Below are 16,659 nucleotides of genomic sequence, written 5' to 3' on the forward strand. Positions count from 1 at the left end.
TGTGGGATTCCAGAGTGTGGGATAGGTGAATAAATTCCCAACTGGCTACAGAAACCGCAGGCCTCCAAACTGGGGCTAGAGAAGAGAAGGGCTGGGCTCGCCTTTTGACGCACGGTTGCCTGGAGTCCAAAGGGTGCCGGGATGATTTTGAGTAGTCGCCTCTCTATTTTTTGTTCTCTATTACTTCTCATTCTACTCTATGAGGGATGAAGAGGAAATCCCTCCAGCTCCCTAATTGTCTTCTGCAGGCTTTTTGAAAGCAGACTTTCCTATCAGACACCCCACTCTTAAAGGAAAAAAAAGAAATCAAAATGAACACAAAGAGATAGGTGTCTCAATATTGCAAGAGGCTGCAGTGCAAAGTGGTGTGGTGTGTTTCTTGAAGGTAGCATGATGAGACCTTTCAGTGCATGAGAAGCCACTAATGGCAAGTGATACCAATCATGTTTAGCATCAAGTTGAATTCAGTTGCTAGAGCTGGCACAATCTGTGTGTTTGCGGGGGGGGGGGGGGGAGGGACTTTGGTAATCTTTTGCAATATGTCACCCTGTGTGAGGCCCCCAAATGGATCTTCTCAATTTTGCGCTCCCTTGCCTCAACGCCCTCTGTGGAGGAACCACCTGCACCACCCTAAATCTGGTGGTGCAGGGACATTTCGAAACCTCGGATGGGTTTCAAAAGCCACCTGCAACATTCTGGAATTTGATGATTGTATTGGAATGGCTGGCTTTCAACCTGATGTTGATACCAAGGACTGCACGTGAGAGAATACAGAAGTTCTATGTATAGCTGGTTCTCTTTAGCTCAGGGGTCAGCACACTATGGTCCGAGGGGGCCATCAAACCGGCCCCCGGCCTTTGCCGCCTGCTCGGTCAGTCCCTGCGTGGAGCTAAACTGGCACGGCGCACCGGTTTAGCTCTGCACAGGGACTGACTTCTGGGACGCAGCCGCAGCTTCCTATTGGCTGCAGGAAGCTCTTGCAGCCTATAGGAAGCCGCAGACACCTCCTCCTCCCCTGCCATGGCTCTGAAAGCCAGCGGGGAAAGAGCGGCAGGAGTGTGGGCTGGTGCATGTGTGTGTGCACTCCTGCTCTAGCTTATGGTCAGAAACATGACTGGAGAGGGTGGAGCTTTTTGTGTTCTATTTTGGCCCTGAGCAGGCCAAAAGATAAACCACATTACTGATTTTGTACCTCCTCCTCCGACCAGTGGCAAACGCAGGACAGCATTTGCATGCTCAGTTCCCTTTGGAAAAGAACCCCGGAAATCCACACCACACCTTTAAAGCACATCCAGTGCCCATTTAAAGCACATGACTTCCCTCTAAGAACCCAGGAAACTGCGGAAAGTCATGTGTTTTAAATGTGCCTTAAATGTAGTGTGGATCTGTTTCTTCTTTCTAAGCAACTGTTTACAGAGATGCATAGGTTGACCAGGTATTTTAAGGGCACAGCAGCAAGCCCTTGGGTGATTCAAGTTCCAAAGTGACATGAGTACATGTTTCAGATTTAGTTTAACCCAAGAGCTATGGGCTCCAGCTCAGAAAGAATTGTTCCGTCAAACAACCTGAATTGTAGCCACTGTAAACCAAAATTCTAATGACAAAACCCTCGAGCGGTTTTCCTGATCAGCTTCTGCAGCATCTAGGAAGCAACAAATGCAGTTATTCTTTTTCCTTGTTCAAGGATATTCCTTCACATGCCGCCCAGAGTACATATACCTTCTTTATTTATGGTGAGAATGTGAACATCACACTTCTCTTCGCACGCTTCATGTTAAAACCTAGGTGTTTGGGTAAACTGGTAACTTAAATGTTCCAGAGATTTAATTACCAAAGCTGTGGGTGGGTGGGGAAATAAAAAGGTATTTAAAAATATAGATTACAAATAATTTAGAAGAGCTAGTAAAGATTAATCATGAGAAATTATCAGTCCTCCAGAGCCTGCCTCTGCATGCAGGGAAAGGCCCTAACTCACCAAGGGTTTGAGACCCACTGGTTACCCTCACCTGGTGTAGGCGACCAGTCAAAACTGTTTTCCGGGTGTGGCCACTGTCACATGCTGACAGCTTCTAGGAGCCACTGGTGAGTGCTAAGTACGGGATGGGGACCAAAGGTGAATAAGATACCCCAGAAGAAGCACAATGTGTCCCCCACCAGAAGTACTATGCCTCCCCTAACACCCCATACACCCCACAAAATATATTAACTTTTGAGGTACAAGTGATACTCGGAAAATTAGAATATCGTGGGAAAGTTCATTTATTTCAGTAATTCAACCTAAAAGGTGAAACTAATATATGAGATAGACTCATGACATGCAAAGCGAGATATGTCAAGCATTTATTTGTTATAATTGCGGTGATCATGGTGTACAGCTGATGAAAACCCCAAATTAACAATCTCAGAAAATTAGAATATTAAATGAAATCAGCAAAACAAGGACTGCAAATAGAGCAATATTGGACCTCTGAGAAATAGAAGCATGCATATGTACTCAGTACTTGGTTTGGGCCCCTTTTGCATCAATTACTGCCTCAATGCGGTGTGGCATGGATGCTATCAGCCTGTGGCACTGCTGAGGTGTTATGGAAGACCAGGATGCTTCAATAGCAGCCTTCAGCTCTTCTGCATTGCTCGGTCTCGTGTCCCTTATCTTTCTCTTGGCAATGCCCCATAGATTCTCTATGGGGTTCAGGTCAGGCGAGTTTGCTGGCCAATCAAGCACAGTAATCCCATGGGCACTGAACCAGGTTTTGGTACTTTTGGCAGTGTGGGCAGGTGCCAAAGTCCTGCTGGAAAATGAAGTCCGCATCCCTATAAAGCTCGTCTGCGGAAGGAAGCATGAAGTGCTCCAAAATCTCCTGGTAGACAGCTGCATTGATCCTGGACTTAATGAAGCACAGTGGACCAACACCAGCTGATGACACAGACTGTGGAAACTTCACACTGGACTTCAAGCATCTGGCATTGTGTGCCTCCCCATTCTTCCTCCAGACTCTGGGTCCTTGGTTTCCAAATGAGATGCAAAAGCTGCTCTCATCAGAAAAGAGATTTGGGGAGCCATGTCATCACCTGGGAAGGTAAACTGCGTTTCCATGCTCTGCTCTGGTTTGTCAGAAGCGGCTTAGTCATGCTGGCCACATGACCAAGAAACTGTACGCCGGCTCCCTCGGCCACTAAAGCGAGATGAGCACTGCAACTCCAGAGTCGTCTGCGACTGGACTTAACTGTCAGGGGTCCCTTTACCTTTAATTAATGACTGGTTACTTTGTAGTAGGTGACTTCCATTTTTTTATTAGTTATGTTAAGTTTTTCTCCATCAGCGTTTATGTTATGTGCCTGGAGGTTTATTTCCAAACGCCACACAAAAATATAGTGTCTGTCTCTTGGAACAAGTCTCTCAACCCTTTAGGCTGCCCCTCTCTGCATAATCATTATTTATCTTTGCTCTTAAAATGTTCCTTCTCTGAATTTGTCCTGTCCAAGAGGGCTTAGATCACTTCCCTTGCTGCACCATAGCTGGGAATTTGCAAAGACTTTTATTCAGTTTGTTCTATATAGCACCTCCTGCTTCCCAGATGCTGGCTTTCGGAATTCTGGAAATCAACGAGGTGCGAACTTGGATTCCCCAAATGCCTACTTGCATGCATAGAAACAGCCCTTTACATGCACACCCCACAAGGTAGTTAAGAAGGTTTTTGGGTAGCCACAACAAAGAAACACAGCAGTCCTGCCTCAATCAGAGGCAAGAGATGCCCTGGGCTGCCAATGTATACAGTATAGTGTGTGGGTCCCACTTAGACTTGTCATATTCCTTTTACCAAAAAATGGTGCCTCTGCAATGTGAATTTCAGAGGCTTATTAAATGATGGAGAAAAAGGCCACACAGTGTAGGTAAGCCCCTAGTGCTCATTGGCCCATTTATCTTGTGGGTTTCATAACAAAAGGCCAGAGTCCAATCTTAGACCAGCATTGAGAACCGGAGAATATGAGCTGTTGCTTCAACTTCTTTTATTCCTTTCACTTTACAATTGTAGTAAGAGAGCCTTGGGCCTATGGCTGGCCCAGAACGTTTTGGTGTCTTGAGGCTGAAAATACAATAATAGTTTAAACAATCTATTGATCAAAAATATCCCTCCTTTTAATAATTCCTGAAATCTGACACCCAATGCAGCCATTTAATTCTACCTTATTGCATGGGCAGCCTTGCTTTATACAAACAAAATAATAATAATAATAATAATAATAATAATAATACTTATATTTTTGTGTGTGGTGCTTGACTTCTAAGCATTTTAGTGTATTTCTGACATGTGTCCTTCCAAGAAATTCCAATAATCTCCTAGAGATGGTAATACTTAACATATAACAGCAGGCTGGGGGAACCTATGGCCCTCAGGATGCTCTTGGACATCCAGCATGGCTGATATTCAGGAATTATAGTCCACAAACCACCTGAAAGGCCACAGGCTGCCCACTCCTGTGCTATGGAAAAGGAATCTGCAGCTGTTCTTGCCTCACTGTTGAATGGGATTTGCCAATGGAAGGGCTGTCTTTTGTCTAAGGACCCAGATTGTGTCCTGCTCATGTCTAACAAGGGGGAATAACATTCCTGGTGAGTGCCAGCTCTGTTACTCCCCCCCCAGCCCCCGCCATTACTTTTATCTTGTGAAGTGAATTGAGACCGATAAGAGTGATGTCCGGATCTCCTCTGTCTACAGTCTGACAAGATGGAGTGGAAGACAAGTATCAGTGCCTTTTAACTTCCAAGTGTTTTGTCAGAACAGGTAGTTGCCTCTTTACGGGAGGAACATGAGTCTTCCTCCTGATAGGGACCTGGAGGAAATGTGTTTGTGTTTCTTCCGTGATGGATGACACAACAGTTTACCCTTGAAATTGCACACCCTGGAAAAGGATAACCAGGTTTCTAAGGTGTTTTCACACATTTGGCTTCAATCAAATTTTCTCAAGCTTTCTCTCCAAACAAATATTACCTTTATTTTGTTTGCCATGTACATTGTACGGCCCAGGGAGTCTCAAAGCTCCCCTCTAGAAACAAGAGAATGCAACTTACTAATTCTCTTTGCCACCTTAGTAGCTTTCTAGAAGAGGGAGTTGCTGAGCTTCAGCACTGCCGAAGGCAAGAGAACAACATTGCAGCTAGCAGGCAGTCATGTGACTCAAGAGACCTATAGGATTTGCTGTAGGGCAGGTGTGGGGAACCTAATTTGCATGCATATATGCAGTGTGTTTTTTCTTTTAAAAAATATTCAGGGGTACTCTCATTTTGACTCAAGAAAATCACCATTTTATAGTTCAAATTAGGGGGAAAAACCTGTAAATGGACAAAAGTACAAAGATTCACAAAGTGTTTAGGGTATGCGTATCCCTGTGCACCCCCAGAAAAAAAGCACTGCATATATGCAAATTTAGAAATAATTACTGTAATTTAAATAGAAATACCAATATTTTACTATAGAAATATAGTATAGAACTATGGTGAGGAATACTGTGATCAGATGGCTTGTGAGCCTGTTCAGTTGTCCAGGTGCTAACTGTTAATGGGCACCCTCAAGTCTTCTCTTCCTTCTTACTTTATTTATTTATTTATTTATTTAATGCCTGAAAATGTGACAGGAAGGCTGGCAACATCAACCCCACCATATGAGAATCCCTTACAATCACCAGTGCCTGAAGACAGACAGTCAGGTTGTATATCCACAGTGTTTTTGCCTAGTGCCTAAATATATGTAACAAAGGTGCCAGGCAAGTCTCCCTAGGGAGAGCATTCCACAAACAGGGAGCCAACACAGAAGAGGCCCATTCTTATGGTTTTTATAATGGACAGCATTTCAAATAGCATTTCAGATAGAGGACTCCTCCAAAGAGATGACTGTCACCTGCAAAGTACCCTACTACTACAGCATCAATGAAAATTTTCTTCGTAAAGCCTGATCGCCATAACCAGAAATGATGCAGAGGAAGCTGCCCTGGCCTACAGAATACATCATTATCTGGCACAGAAGCAGAGAATAATATTTACAGCCTTCCAGCACATAAAGCGGTTTTGCTGAGAGACGCTGCACATTTTGTTTGTCATGGGTGTGGACTGGAGTCTGGAAGCAATGTGTCAGAGCTTACCAGGTCTACTTTTGCTCATCATCCTAAGTCTTTCCTCCTCTTCCTTAGCAGGATAAAGAAGCGTCCAGTTGGCTGAAGAGGCTTATCAGCTCTGTCTGTCTGGGTGTTAACAATCTATTTGTCTAAGTACCTGTCACATTCACATGCCATGTTTCCATTGTGACTCACTATATTTGTCTGGTTATTTTTTTTCCAGTTCAGGATTGTGTGTGCATCTGTGTGGAGGCTCTCTGCCTTGCCTTCTTGGTGCCACCATTCTGAGGCACGTTTATATCTAAACGTTGTCCAATAACAAATCAAGCTCCATTCATTGTCCCTTTGGGGCCATTCCTATATCCCACATACAACTCCCGAAAAACTGTCTCGTAGAAACCAAGGCTGTGTTTATTTAAATCAACAAGCTGAAACAAGTCAACCTTTGAAATCAGTAGGATTTGGCTGTGCAAGATGGCATCCTCACTGGGGAACCATTGCGTTCTTTGTGTTTAAGGATGAAATCAGGGCTGACCCTACCGTTAGGTAGTGTGAGGGAAGCCACCTCAGATGGCAGATGTGGAGAGTGGAAGCAAGATGCTGGTACTCAGAGCTGCGTGTGCCACACAGCATGCCCTGTGCCCTCTAAGCTAGCTTGTGATGGAAGACGGCTTTCCCATCAGCAGCATTACAGTCAGATTCAGCTACTGGTCTGATTAGCTCCCGTGCATGGAATGCAAAGGGGTGCCGTCTTCTCCTTTGGCTCAGGCAGCAAAATTAAATTGGATAAAATGAAACAGAAATCCTTCTACCTGCTGCACTACCTGCTACCATCAGGGACCAAGAGCTTATTTAGACCTGATGTGCCACAAACCACCTTGCTGTGGTTAGGTGGCAGCAGGTAAAAGCAGATAAAGGCAAATGAGTCAGGTGATCTATAGGCTGAAGGAAAAGGCAGCTGCCATAAGCCTGCTGGAAATATGAATCAACTCTTCCCCCATTGCCTGTGCTGAAGACGCTGGCATGATTTAAAGGTGGCAATAAGAATGGTTCCCCACCTTTTGATACTTGGGTCATGAGTGTTTCACCTCCTCCTGGATTATATTTTAAGCACATTGCACTCTTACACCCAAAAACATACTACATATGTGTTTTTTCAGTATTTCTTCTATGGCTTAATTCTGCTTCCACAGATTTTAATGAGTTCCTGAAATGGGTCTTTATAACTTGTAAAGAAAGTGAGTGAAGCTTATCATTTTGGATTTGTAGAATGAGTGTACAGAATGTTTGCGAACCATTCTTGTATTGAAATGCAAACAGAAAACCTAGACCAGGCTCCTGTTCTTCAATGTTTGACTATGTTGATGATGTTCCTACCATACTCAGGTTTGCTGTATTGCCTTAAATAAACATACTGCCCAAATGTGCAAATTGTTCTTGAGGGGCCCCTGAAACACACTGACTGTGAACCATGCTTCTAGTGAATTTGCTAAGGAACCCATCAACTATAAAACTGCTTTTATATATTCCTATATTATCTCCAGGCTGGTGGAATACTGCTTTCCACGATATTTACTGAGTCAATATTTGTTGTAATGAAAACAGAATCACCAGAACAACACTTTAAACACAAGATAACGGTTTACACTTTAGAAACTCTACTAAAATTTCTTTTTTCTTTTTATCAGTGGTGATAGTGCAAGAGGAAACTATTCAAGTGTCATCTGATAGCTATATCACTTACACAGCTGCAATTTATAATGCAGATATATTTAATAGCACTTCTAAGCCAAAGCAAATTCTTCTAATATGCAGTACTTGTGGAAAACAAATGTCATTCTAGCTATTTGTTGCTTATTGTGTGCATGTGTGCATATACTGTATATACTGCTCCATGCTGTCATGCAGTAAATTAGGCACTTGCTTTTGGTAAATTTTTCCCTTGGGAACTAGAGGCTTTAAAATGGAATTCTTCCTCTGTTTCCCAGGAGAAATGCTGTGGAAATTGACTAAGTGCTTTATACACTGAGCAGCTGAAGGAAATCCGTATAAAATGTTGGATCTATACATTTTTAATACATGCAATATATGTAGTTTCAGGATCAGTTGTGGGAATCCTAATATTGTGGTAAGGTTGTCTCTACTCAACACCTGTGACACTTTAGTTTGGCTTCAAGCCCAGTCATGACACTTGAAGCCACTTTGGTCATCTTGGTTGATGCCATTTGTCAAGATGGCAATGGGAAGGCATGGCTGATGACAGTCTCTTTAAGGGGCAACTTCTGGTCCTTTTAGGCTGAGTCATTGTCACCAGTACAACCCTGTTAAGTTAGAAAATGGGAGGAAAGTCTCTATGGCAGTGCACAATGCCATCTGGCATTATCCTACTTACAAGATTCAGGTTGTGTCTATAGCTGCAGTGGCACCAGACCAAGTTGTTGATTCTACATGCTTTTTAGTTTAGCTACACAATCATTTATTTATTTTCAATTTCCCCTCCGGTGTATTTGTACAAAATAGGTAAGAAAATTCTTCTTGCAAGAGACAGTTAAGTAAAAAGAGGTTAGCTCTAAAAAAAGAAGCGCAAGCAAAATGAGATCCTTTGTGGTAGATGTAAAAATTACTAGCCACAGCTGAAAACCTTTTGCGTTTACAGGAGTAAGAAATCTGTGGCCCTCCAGATGTGGTTGGACTCCAAGTCCCCTCAGACCAGCCACCAGGCCAACAGTCAGGGATGATGGGAGTTACAATAATGATGATGATGATAATGATAATTTATACCCCACCCATCTGGCTGGGTTTCGCCAGACACTCTGGGCGGCTCCCAACAGAACATTAAAAACACCAAACATTAAAAACTTCCCTAAACATCCGAACAACATCCAAAGGTTGCACAGGTTCCTCATACCTGGTTTGCAGTATTTAAGTTGTCCCCAATTATATCATTGCTATTATTTATTCATTTATATTGGCCAATAGGCCCCTAATACATTAGAGAAGGTGTCTCATTTATTTAAAAAACAGCATTATCCACCCCCCCCTTCCCTTCCCTTTCCTTAGCTTCATGTAAATATGCAGGCCTCTGGAATGCCCTCTTATGTAGTTAGTGTAAGAACAAACGTTTAAAAAGAAAGCCTGCACATTAAACGTTTGACATTTTAAGGGGTCATGTTGAAGCGGTGCAAAATATAAGGGATCTTGAACTTTTGGTAAATTGTGGTTGGGAACATTAATTCTTGTAAAAGGGCTGTTTGAATGACTGTTGAATAATGGAAGCACTATTGGCCTGTGCTATGAACTATTCTGTAGTTTAATTTTGACCAACTTTGGTACTGCTCCAGCTCCCACTCCCTATTAGTATTTTTTGGTTAAAAAGGTAAAGGTACCCCTGCCCGAACGGGCCAGTCGTGACTGACTCTGGGGTTGCGTGCTCATCTCGCTTAAGAGGCCGGTAGCCAGCGCTGTCCGAGGACACTTCCGGGTCACGTGGCCAGCGTGACGAAGCTGCTCTGGCGAGCCAGCACCAGCGCAGCGCACGGAAACGCCGTTTACCTTCCCGCTATAAAGCGGTACCTATTTATCTACTTGCACTTAGGGGTGCTTTCGAACTGCTAGGTGGGCAGGAGCTGGGACCGAATGACGGGAGCTCACCCCGCCGCGGGGATTCGAACCGCCGACCATACGATCGGCAGGTCCTAGGCACTGAGGTTTTACCCACAGCGCCACCCTCATTCTTCTAAGATGTTTGTCTCAACAAAAGCCTGTTTGGGGTCTAAGTGGGGAAAGGGGCTATGAGTAACAACTGGAAGGAAGGACAAGGAGCAAAGTATTACAGTATATTCCAGCAGGAAGTTCTTTTAATAAGTAAATCTTGTAGTGATGACTTGTAGAGATTCAGAGAATGGTGTTGGATAAAACAATAACAACACAAAACTTTTATTTGCAGCTTGTGACAAGCATTTGCATTTTCTTTTATATATACATATGAAACTGTAAGGTGCCTTTTCTTCTACCATTGTGTCTGTTAATTACTTTTTCTTGTTTGTTAGCATTGGGGCTGCCACCTTTTAATGGGCAGAAATTCTGTGTTTGTAATAGAGAAAGCTTTACAACAGGCGGGTAGACGAAAGAAATGCAACTTTATTGTGGCTGCAAATTTTTGCACAACTTCCACATATCTTCCTCATAAAAATGCTGTCCTATGTTATTTCTCAATTTAATCTGGATTTACCATTTCCGCAAAAAAACACCACAGTAAAAACACCTTAAGAACACAGTAGATTAAATGGAGATGGGGTGGTGGATATGGAATGGGATTTTTATGAGAATGCTGTAGAAATACATGCATGTGTGAACAGCACCAAAACCACAATAAATTGTTGTTTGGAAGTGCGGCCTGTGTTGGGAGAAACCAATTTTTGCCTTTCATGTAGCTGTTCATTAACTAAAATTAAACTCTTAACCAGGCAGCACTGCATTTTAGGCAGCACTCTTGGCAGGATCAGGACCTGATGGGTGAGTTTATTCTGAACCGGAGGCTGCACAAGGCAAACAAGCACAAAGGTGGCAGGCAAAGCTCAGAATCTGAAATCCAAGTTTGACAACTGAGTGAAGGTTTTGAGAGTGCAAAGTTGTAAGGGATTAGAAGTTGTTTGCAGGAAGAAATAGGAGCCCAGGAGGTGCAGCAAATGTAAGTGAAACAAGCATTGATAATACTGAGATATAGAAGGATCCTGGTAGGAAGTAACAGGAAAGCCCTAAGTGGGCAGTCATAGGACCTTTATGTCCTTATTCAGGGCTTCTAAGAAGATCCATGGATGCGGGTGGTGCTGTTGTCTAAAAACCACAGAGCCTAGGGCTTGCCGATCAGAAGATCGGCGGTTCGAATCCCTGCAGTGGGGTGAGCTCCTGTTGTTTGGTCCCAGCTCCTGCCCACCTAGCAGTTCAAAAGCACGTCAAAGTGCAAGTAGATAAATAGGTACCGCTCCGGTGGGAAGGTAAACGGTGTTTCCGTGCTTTGCTCTGGCTCGCCAGAAGCGGCTTAGTCATGCTGGCCACATGACCCAGAAGCTGTCTGCGAACAAATGTCAGCTCCCTCGGCCAGTAAAGTGAGATGAGCACCGCAACCCTAGAGTCGTTCGCGACTGGACCTAACGGTCAGGGGTCCCTTTACCTTTAAGAAGATCCATGCCACCCACAAGCAAATGTGGAATATACTCTTCTACTCCATCAGTTCCTGACAAGAACCCCACATAGTCCTCACATCCTCAGTCACCTCACTCTTCTTTCAAATCCTTTCCCTGTATAACATTACCTCACTTCCTGATTTTTGTGGCTGCTTCTGTCCTTACAATAAAACTATGATCAGAATGTATACATGGCTTAATTAACATATGTGGTAGTAAGTTACACAGGTGTTATTTGAGTGTTTGGAGCTGCCTTACTATGAAAGCTGGTGTAGCTTTTATTTAGTTTTCTGTCTCCCAAAATTTCTCTGCTTTGAAGTATTTAGTGGCTCTTACATCCAGCTAACAGGGTTTGTTGCAAGCAATTATTGCAAGGTAATTTATGTTTTTTATGTATGCTGATTCAATACTGTTGTATTAATTTGCAGAAATAAAAAAAATGGGGGGGGGTGCAATTATGATTAAATGCAAAGAAGTAAAAGTGTGAGCAGCACCTGTTCAAGCCTTCAGCAGTCTCAGTCTGCGGAATATTTATGGGAAAAGTAAGTAAGAATCTTGCAGTTCTTGTAGAGAGCCCTCTTTAGTTACTGATTTAAGACCATATAAAACCCAATAAAAGATAAACTCTTTGTTACAAAACATCTGGTAATTCCACTTGTGTTCTCATCATGCAAAGGCTATTTCCCTTTTTCCTTCCAGATAAGCAAATGCAAGTGGGAGTATGGTCTTAGTGAATAAAGATGGGGGGGGGGGGGAATAAAGCAGACATCATCTCCAGAGATTAAATTTCTTACGTATTAAACTGTTAAATGCATCGTTCTGCCCTTTCAGTAGAGAGAATTCCTTTTGGGGTTCCCAGTAAAGTCTGCACAGCACAGCACAGCACCGCTACCATATACCATTCACATTATTGAACCATCTTCAGGGTTAGGATGTGGTTGTTCTTAGTGGGGCATGGGGTCAGATTCAGCAGTGGCTGCTGCTACAGGAGACCGCATCAGATTTTCACTCTACTCCATCCCCAACCCAATTTAGCAACATGGTTTTCGTTTGGGTTATTGCTTTTCCATTTATCTCAAAGAAAGTATATGGACATGGCAGGGTTGGGGGGGGGGGTTTCAGTTCACGAGGGAAGGGTAAATAGAATAGCACATTTGATTTGTCCACTCTCCACATTTGTTATGGGATGTGTGGCAAACAAAGGAAAGAGAAGTGGAGTAAAATGGGATGCACTGGAACGAATCAAAGCATGGAATTTATCAGAACGGAACAAAGTGTTATGTGTGTATATAATATTTTCACTATTATCTCAATTCTGTAAATTGTTCAAGGATAGTTGGCCTAATCCTATATAAAAAAAGGTAAGGGCTTTTTTTAAAAAAAAGTATATGAGCATTTAGTATATTGAATTTATGTTTGAATTTGACACCCCTGCTTCAGAAGAGATAATATTATGCAGTGAGCTCCCATTGCTTGGCCCCTGCTCCTGCCAACCTAGCAGTTCGAAAGCACGTAAAAGTGCAAGTAGATAAATAGGTACTGCTCCGGCGGGAAGGTAAACAGCGTTTCTGTGCGCTGCTCTGGTTCGCCAGAAGCGGCTTAGTCATGCTGGCCACATGACCCGGAAGCTGTATGCCGGCTCCCTCAGCCAATAAAGTGAGATGAGCGCCGCAACCCCAGAGTCGGTCATGACTGGACCTAATGGTCTGGACCTTTACCTTACTACATTTATTATTATATTCATTTTTGCAGTGAGCAAATGCTTGCTGAACTCTGTATTTCCTGCCCCACTTTAAGTATTATATAAACTGTGTTTCTTATTTATTAATCCAATAATTATTTTCTAGAATGTCTAATTATTCAATACACCAGCGTGTTGTTATGACTCCTAGGAAGCTGAAGGAATAATACATGGAGTTCCCACGTGGTCACTGAAACTGACCAGATGAAGACCTCCTTCTCAACGGTGTCGCTGCATCGTGTAGATCAGAGATGGGGAACCTGCGGGTCTCCAGATGTTGTTGTATTACAGTTCCCATCAGCCCCAGCCAGCATGGCCACTGGTCTTACTATTTTACAAACGCAGGACACCTGAAGAGGGTTTGTATTTCTGAAAGGGAAGCTGGTGGAAATGGGCTGGTGGGGTGAGAGGGGAATGCTGCTTATGATTGCTAAAAAGCCACGAGTAGTAGAAGACAATCTACTATTGATAAAATCTTTGGCCTTAGTAAAAACAACTCCAGTTAGTTCAAACAAGTGTGAGAGATAGAGCAAAATGGAGATTGTGATTCTGCTGTTGATGTATTCAGTTGCATACTGGAGTATGCAAAGCATATGTGCCGCAGCTAAACCATCCTGCCCATCCAGTTCTTCACCCTGTCATGACCTGCTGATGATCATGCCAATTCAGTACACTTTGATATTTTGTTCCATATGCCAGACAGAAGGCAAACCATGCTTATGATAAGGGCTTGAAAACCCCACTGGATCCCTCCAAAATATCTAGCATATGATGAATGTTAATTGTATTACATTAATTATTCCCTTTCTCTGGCACAGGACATGTGTGTTCCAAGGGCCCAAAACAATGTGATATGTTCCATGGGATGTGGTTCTGTAGCCGGGCAGATCAGAAAGGGCTAAACACAACTGTGGGAACAAGGTGATAAACTGACCCATTTGTCTGCCAAACTATCTACCTAGAAACTTGTGTATGAGGTGGCTTCTTTGGTTCTAAAATACACCAGCAATTTATATCACTATCGCACTTCTAATGTACATATGCTAGAAAGTTAGTCATCAATAAATCAGAGGCAGCATGGTTTAATGAATGCAACACAGTGATCTGTAGCGACTTAGGCTTTGTGGTAATATTACCTTACCACTTAGTTTTAACTCTGTGGTAATATTATTATAAACTTTTAGACCCTGGTGCATTTCTTGGGCAGAGTATCTATCCTCTTTTGTGTTTTCAAAGCCAAGTGGTAATATTACCACAGAGTTAAAACTAAGCACAGTTTGAATGCTACTATGAAGGCCTCATTCATTTGGCTAAGTTCCATTTGTTCCCTGTGGAATATACCCTAATGATCACTTTTCTTAATATAATTGCTGAGGGATGTGTGTTAACTCTGGGATTTATTTATTTTAAATCTTCACTGGGAAACACATGAATGGTTTTCCTAAAATGGCAACTCCCCTGAATCTTGCAGTGGCTCTGAGGCATCCCCAGATAGTTTGAATGTATTGGGGTTCTACTGGGGTTCAAACAGTGAACATCCGGACAGAAAAGTTGTTGAGCTTTTTTTTTTTTTCAAAGTTGCAGAGCTGCTGACCTTGTTTTAGCTAAATTATGCAGTTTTTGAGCTTTTTTTTTATAAATAGGCAAAAACAGCACTGTGACATGGGCTTCCATACGTCTGGATTTTCCTGGACATTTGCTGCTGCTGTGAGTGCTGGAAGGAAGACCTGCTCCCTGCTGCAAGGCCCATTTCCACCTGGCCTAGGGCATGAGGCCGACTCATCCTGAACAGGTAAAAGGCTCCTGGGAGGCCACTGGGACATTGGTGGAACAACTCTTGGTTTGGGGCAACTGGCTGAAATGTTTTTAAATGTTTTAAATGGTTCTAATTTTGGTTCCTCTGTTTTGTTTTTGTCAGGTTGGTGTTGGTTAAATGTTTAGTTGGGGTTGGCAATTATTTTAATTTTGGTACAACTGTAAACTGGTTGTTGTTGTTGTTTTCTATTGATTTATTGGTTTTCTATGTTGCTTGCCAACCTAGCAGTTCGAAAGCACGTCAAAGAGCAAGTAGATAAATAGGTACCGCTCCAACAGGAAGGTAAACGGCGTTTCCGTGCACTGCTTTGGTTCACCAGAAGCGGCTTAGTCATGCTGGCCACAAGACTCAGAAGCTGTACCCCGGCTCCCTTGGCCAATAAAGTGAGATGAGCGCTGCAACCCCAGAGTCGGTCACAACTGGACCTAATGGTCAGGGGTCCCTTTACCTTTTACTATGTTGCTTGTATACTAGGATATTTTGTTTTTTAGTGTTTGGTTGTGTTTTTATATATGTTGTAAGCCATGCAGAGTGGCTGGGGAAATCCAGCCAGATGGGTGGGAAATAAATAGTATTATTATTATTCTTATTAGCCCAAATTCCGCCTGAACACTGCTAGAGACAGCTGGATTCCAGCTATGTCCGGGAAATCCGGGACATATGGAAACCCTAGAATGTATAGTTCCAATACATGAGGTAAATAAATAAATACCTTCATATTTTAGGACAAGGGTGGTAGCTCAGTGATAGGGCTTCTGCTTTGCTTGCAGAAGGTCCCAGGTTCCATCCCTGGCATCTCCAGGTAGCGCTGTCTGATATCTTGGAGAGATGCTGCCTGAATTGCAACAGCATAGCACTTTACGTTTCCCCTAACCACAATACTGCAATGTTGAGTGTTAGGAGAATGTAGCTATCATCTCAATAAGAAACCCTATGTTGGGAGGTAAATTTTGTTTTCGTACATCTGAATAACACTTGCACATGTACCACTGTAAAATCCCTTAGCAAGCCTACATCTTGAACCCAGAGCTTTGAGCAGCAGCTCCTGAGGAAAGTTCTACTTTTGAAAATGCACAAGGTTCTCAGTTAAGTGGGAACCACTCTAGAAAGGCAAAGCATTATTAACAAGTGGTGGTGGTGTGCGATGGTTAAGGAGGCACTTGGGGGAGGCTGCTGCCTTGAGTGGGCGACAGTTGATCAGGCAGAAGGCCTCCCCTGCGTGAAATAACTGTTATTTTATGAGAAGTAGGTGCCTGCCTCAAGCAGGCAGCGGTGGGTGTGGCCAGCTGGATGTTGGAGCTCTTCTCAGCGGCTGCTGCTGCTGCCGCCACCACAGAAAACAGACAGGCAAGAGCAACAGCAACAAACACCCTTCCAGCAACGGATTGAAGTGTATTGTTTGTGCATCACAAGGTCAAGTCGAGAACTACAGGAGGGCGGACCTGACTCCTCTTCTTCCTGTGCAAACTGGGCAAAGTTCTTTTTCCTCTTTGCCCTGTGGAAACCTTTCGGTAGTAAAAGAGGGCATTGGGAGGGATCGAAACAAACAGGCTCAATGGGGCAAAAATGTTAAGCGCCCCCCCCCCATCTCTGTGTGTAGGGGGGGGTGTCGAATCCTGCCGTTCAACTCCTGCTTTCAATCTCTCTCCCCCCCCCCCCTTTGGCACGGTTGCTGAAAAGGAGCAAGTGCTTAACGTCAGCATGCTCCCGGCTGTAAGTGATCTGGATAACTATTTGAATTAAAAGCGACCCCCCCCCATGCCCGTCTCTCTCCAGAGTGGTAGTATTTCAGCACAGAGGTG

General features: G+C 43.4%; 2 protein-coding genes across 3 annotated transcripts in view; one reads left to right on the top strand and one right to left on the bottom strand.

Moving 5' to 3' along the window:
* Positions 1–16,659, bottom strand: part of VDAC1 (voltage dependent anion channel 1) — a 376,203-nt gene that overhangs the window by 357,490 nt on the left and 2,054 nt on the right. The window lies entirely within an intron of this gene.
* Positions 14,641–16,659, top strand: part of JADE2 (jade family PHD finger 2) — a 147,175-nt gene continuing 145,156 nt past the window's right edge. Inside the window, exon 1 of one of the 2 annotated variants that reach the window (XM_077924526.1) lies at positions 14,641–14,833. In XM_077924526.1, coding sequence (XP_077780652.1) covers positions 14,810–14,833 — 24 coding nt within the window. In that variant the 5' untranslated portion in view covers positions 14,641–14,809. The remainder of the gene's footprint in view (positions 14,834–16,659) is intronic. The other variant, XM_028718058.2, reaches the window with a different exon arrangement.

Source organism: Podarcis muralis, chromosome 2, assembly GCF_964188315.1.
Source record: "Podarcis muralis chromosome 2, rPodMur119.hap1.1, whole genome shotgun sequence".
In the NCBI taxonomy this organism is placed as follows: domain Eukaryota; kingdom Metazoa; phylum Chordata; class Lepidosauria; order Squamata; family Lacertidae; genus Podarcis; species Podarcis muralis.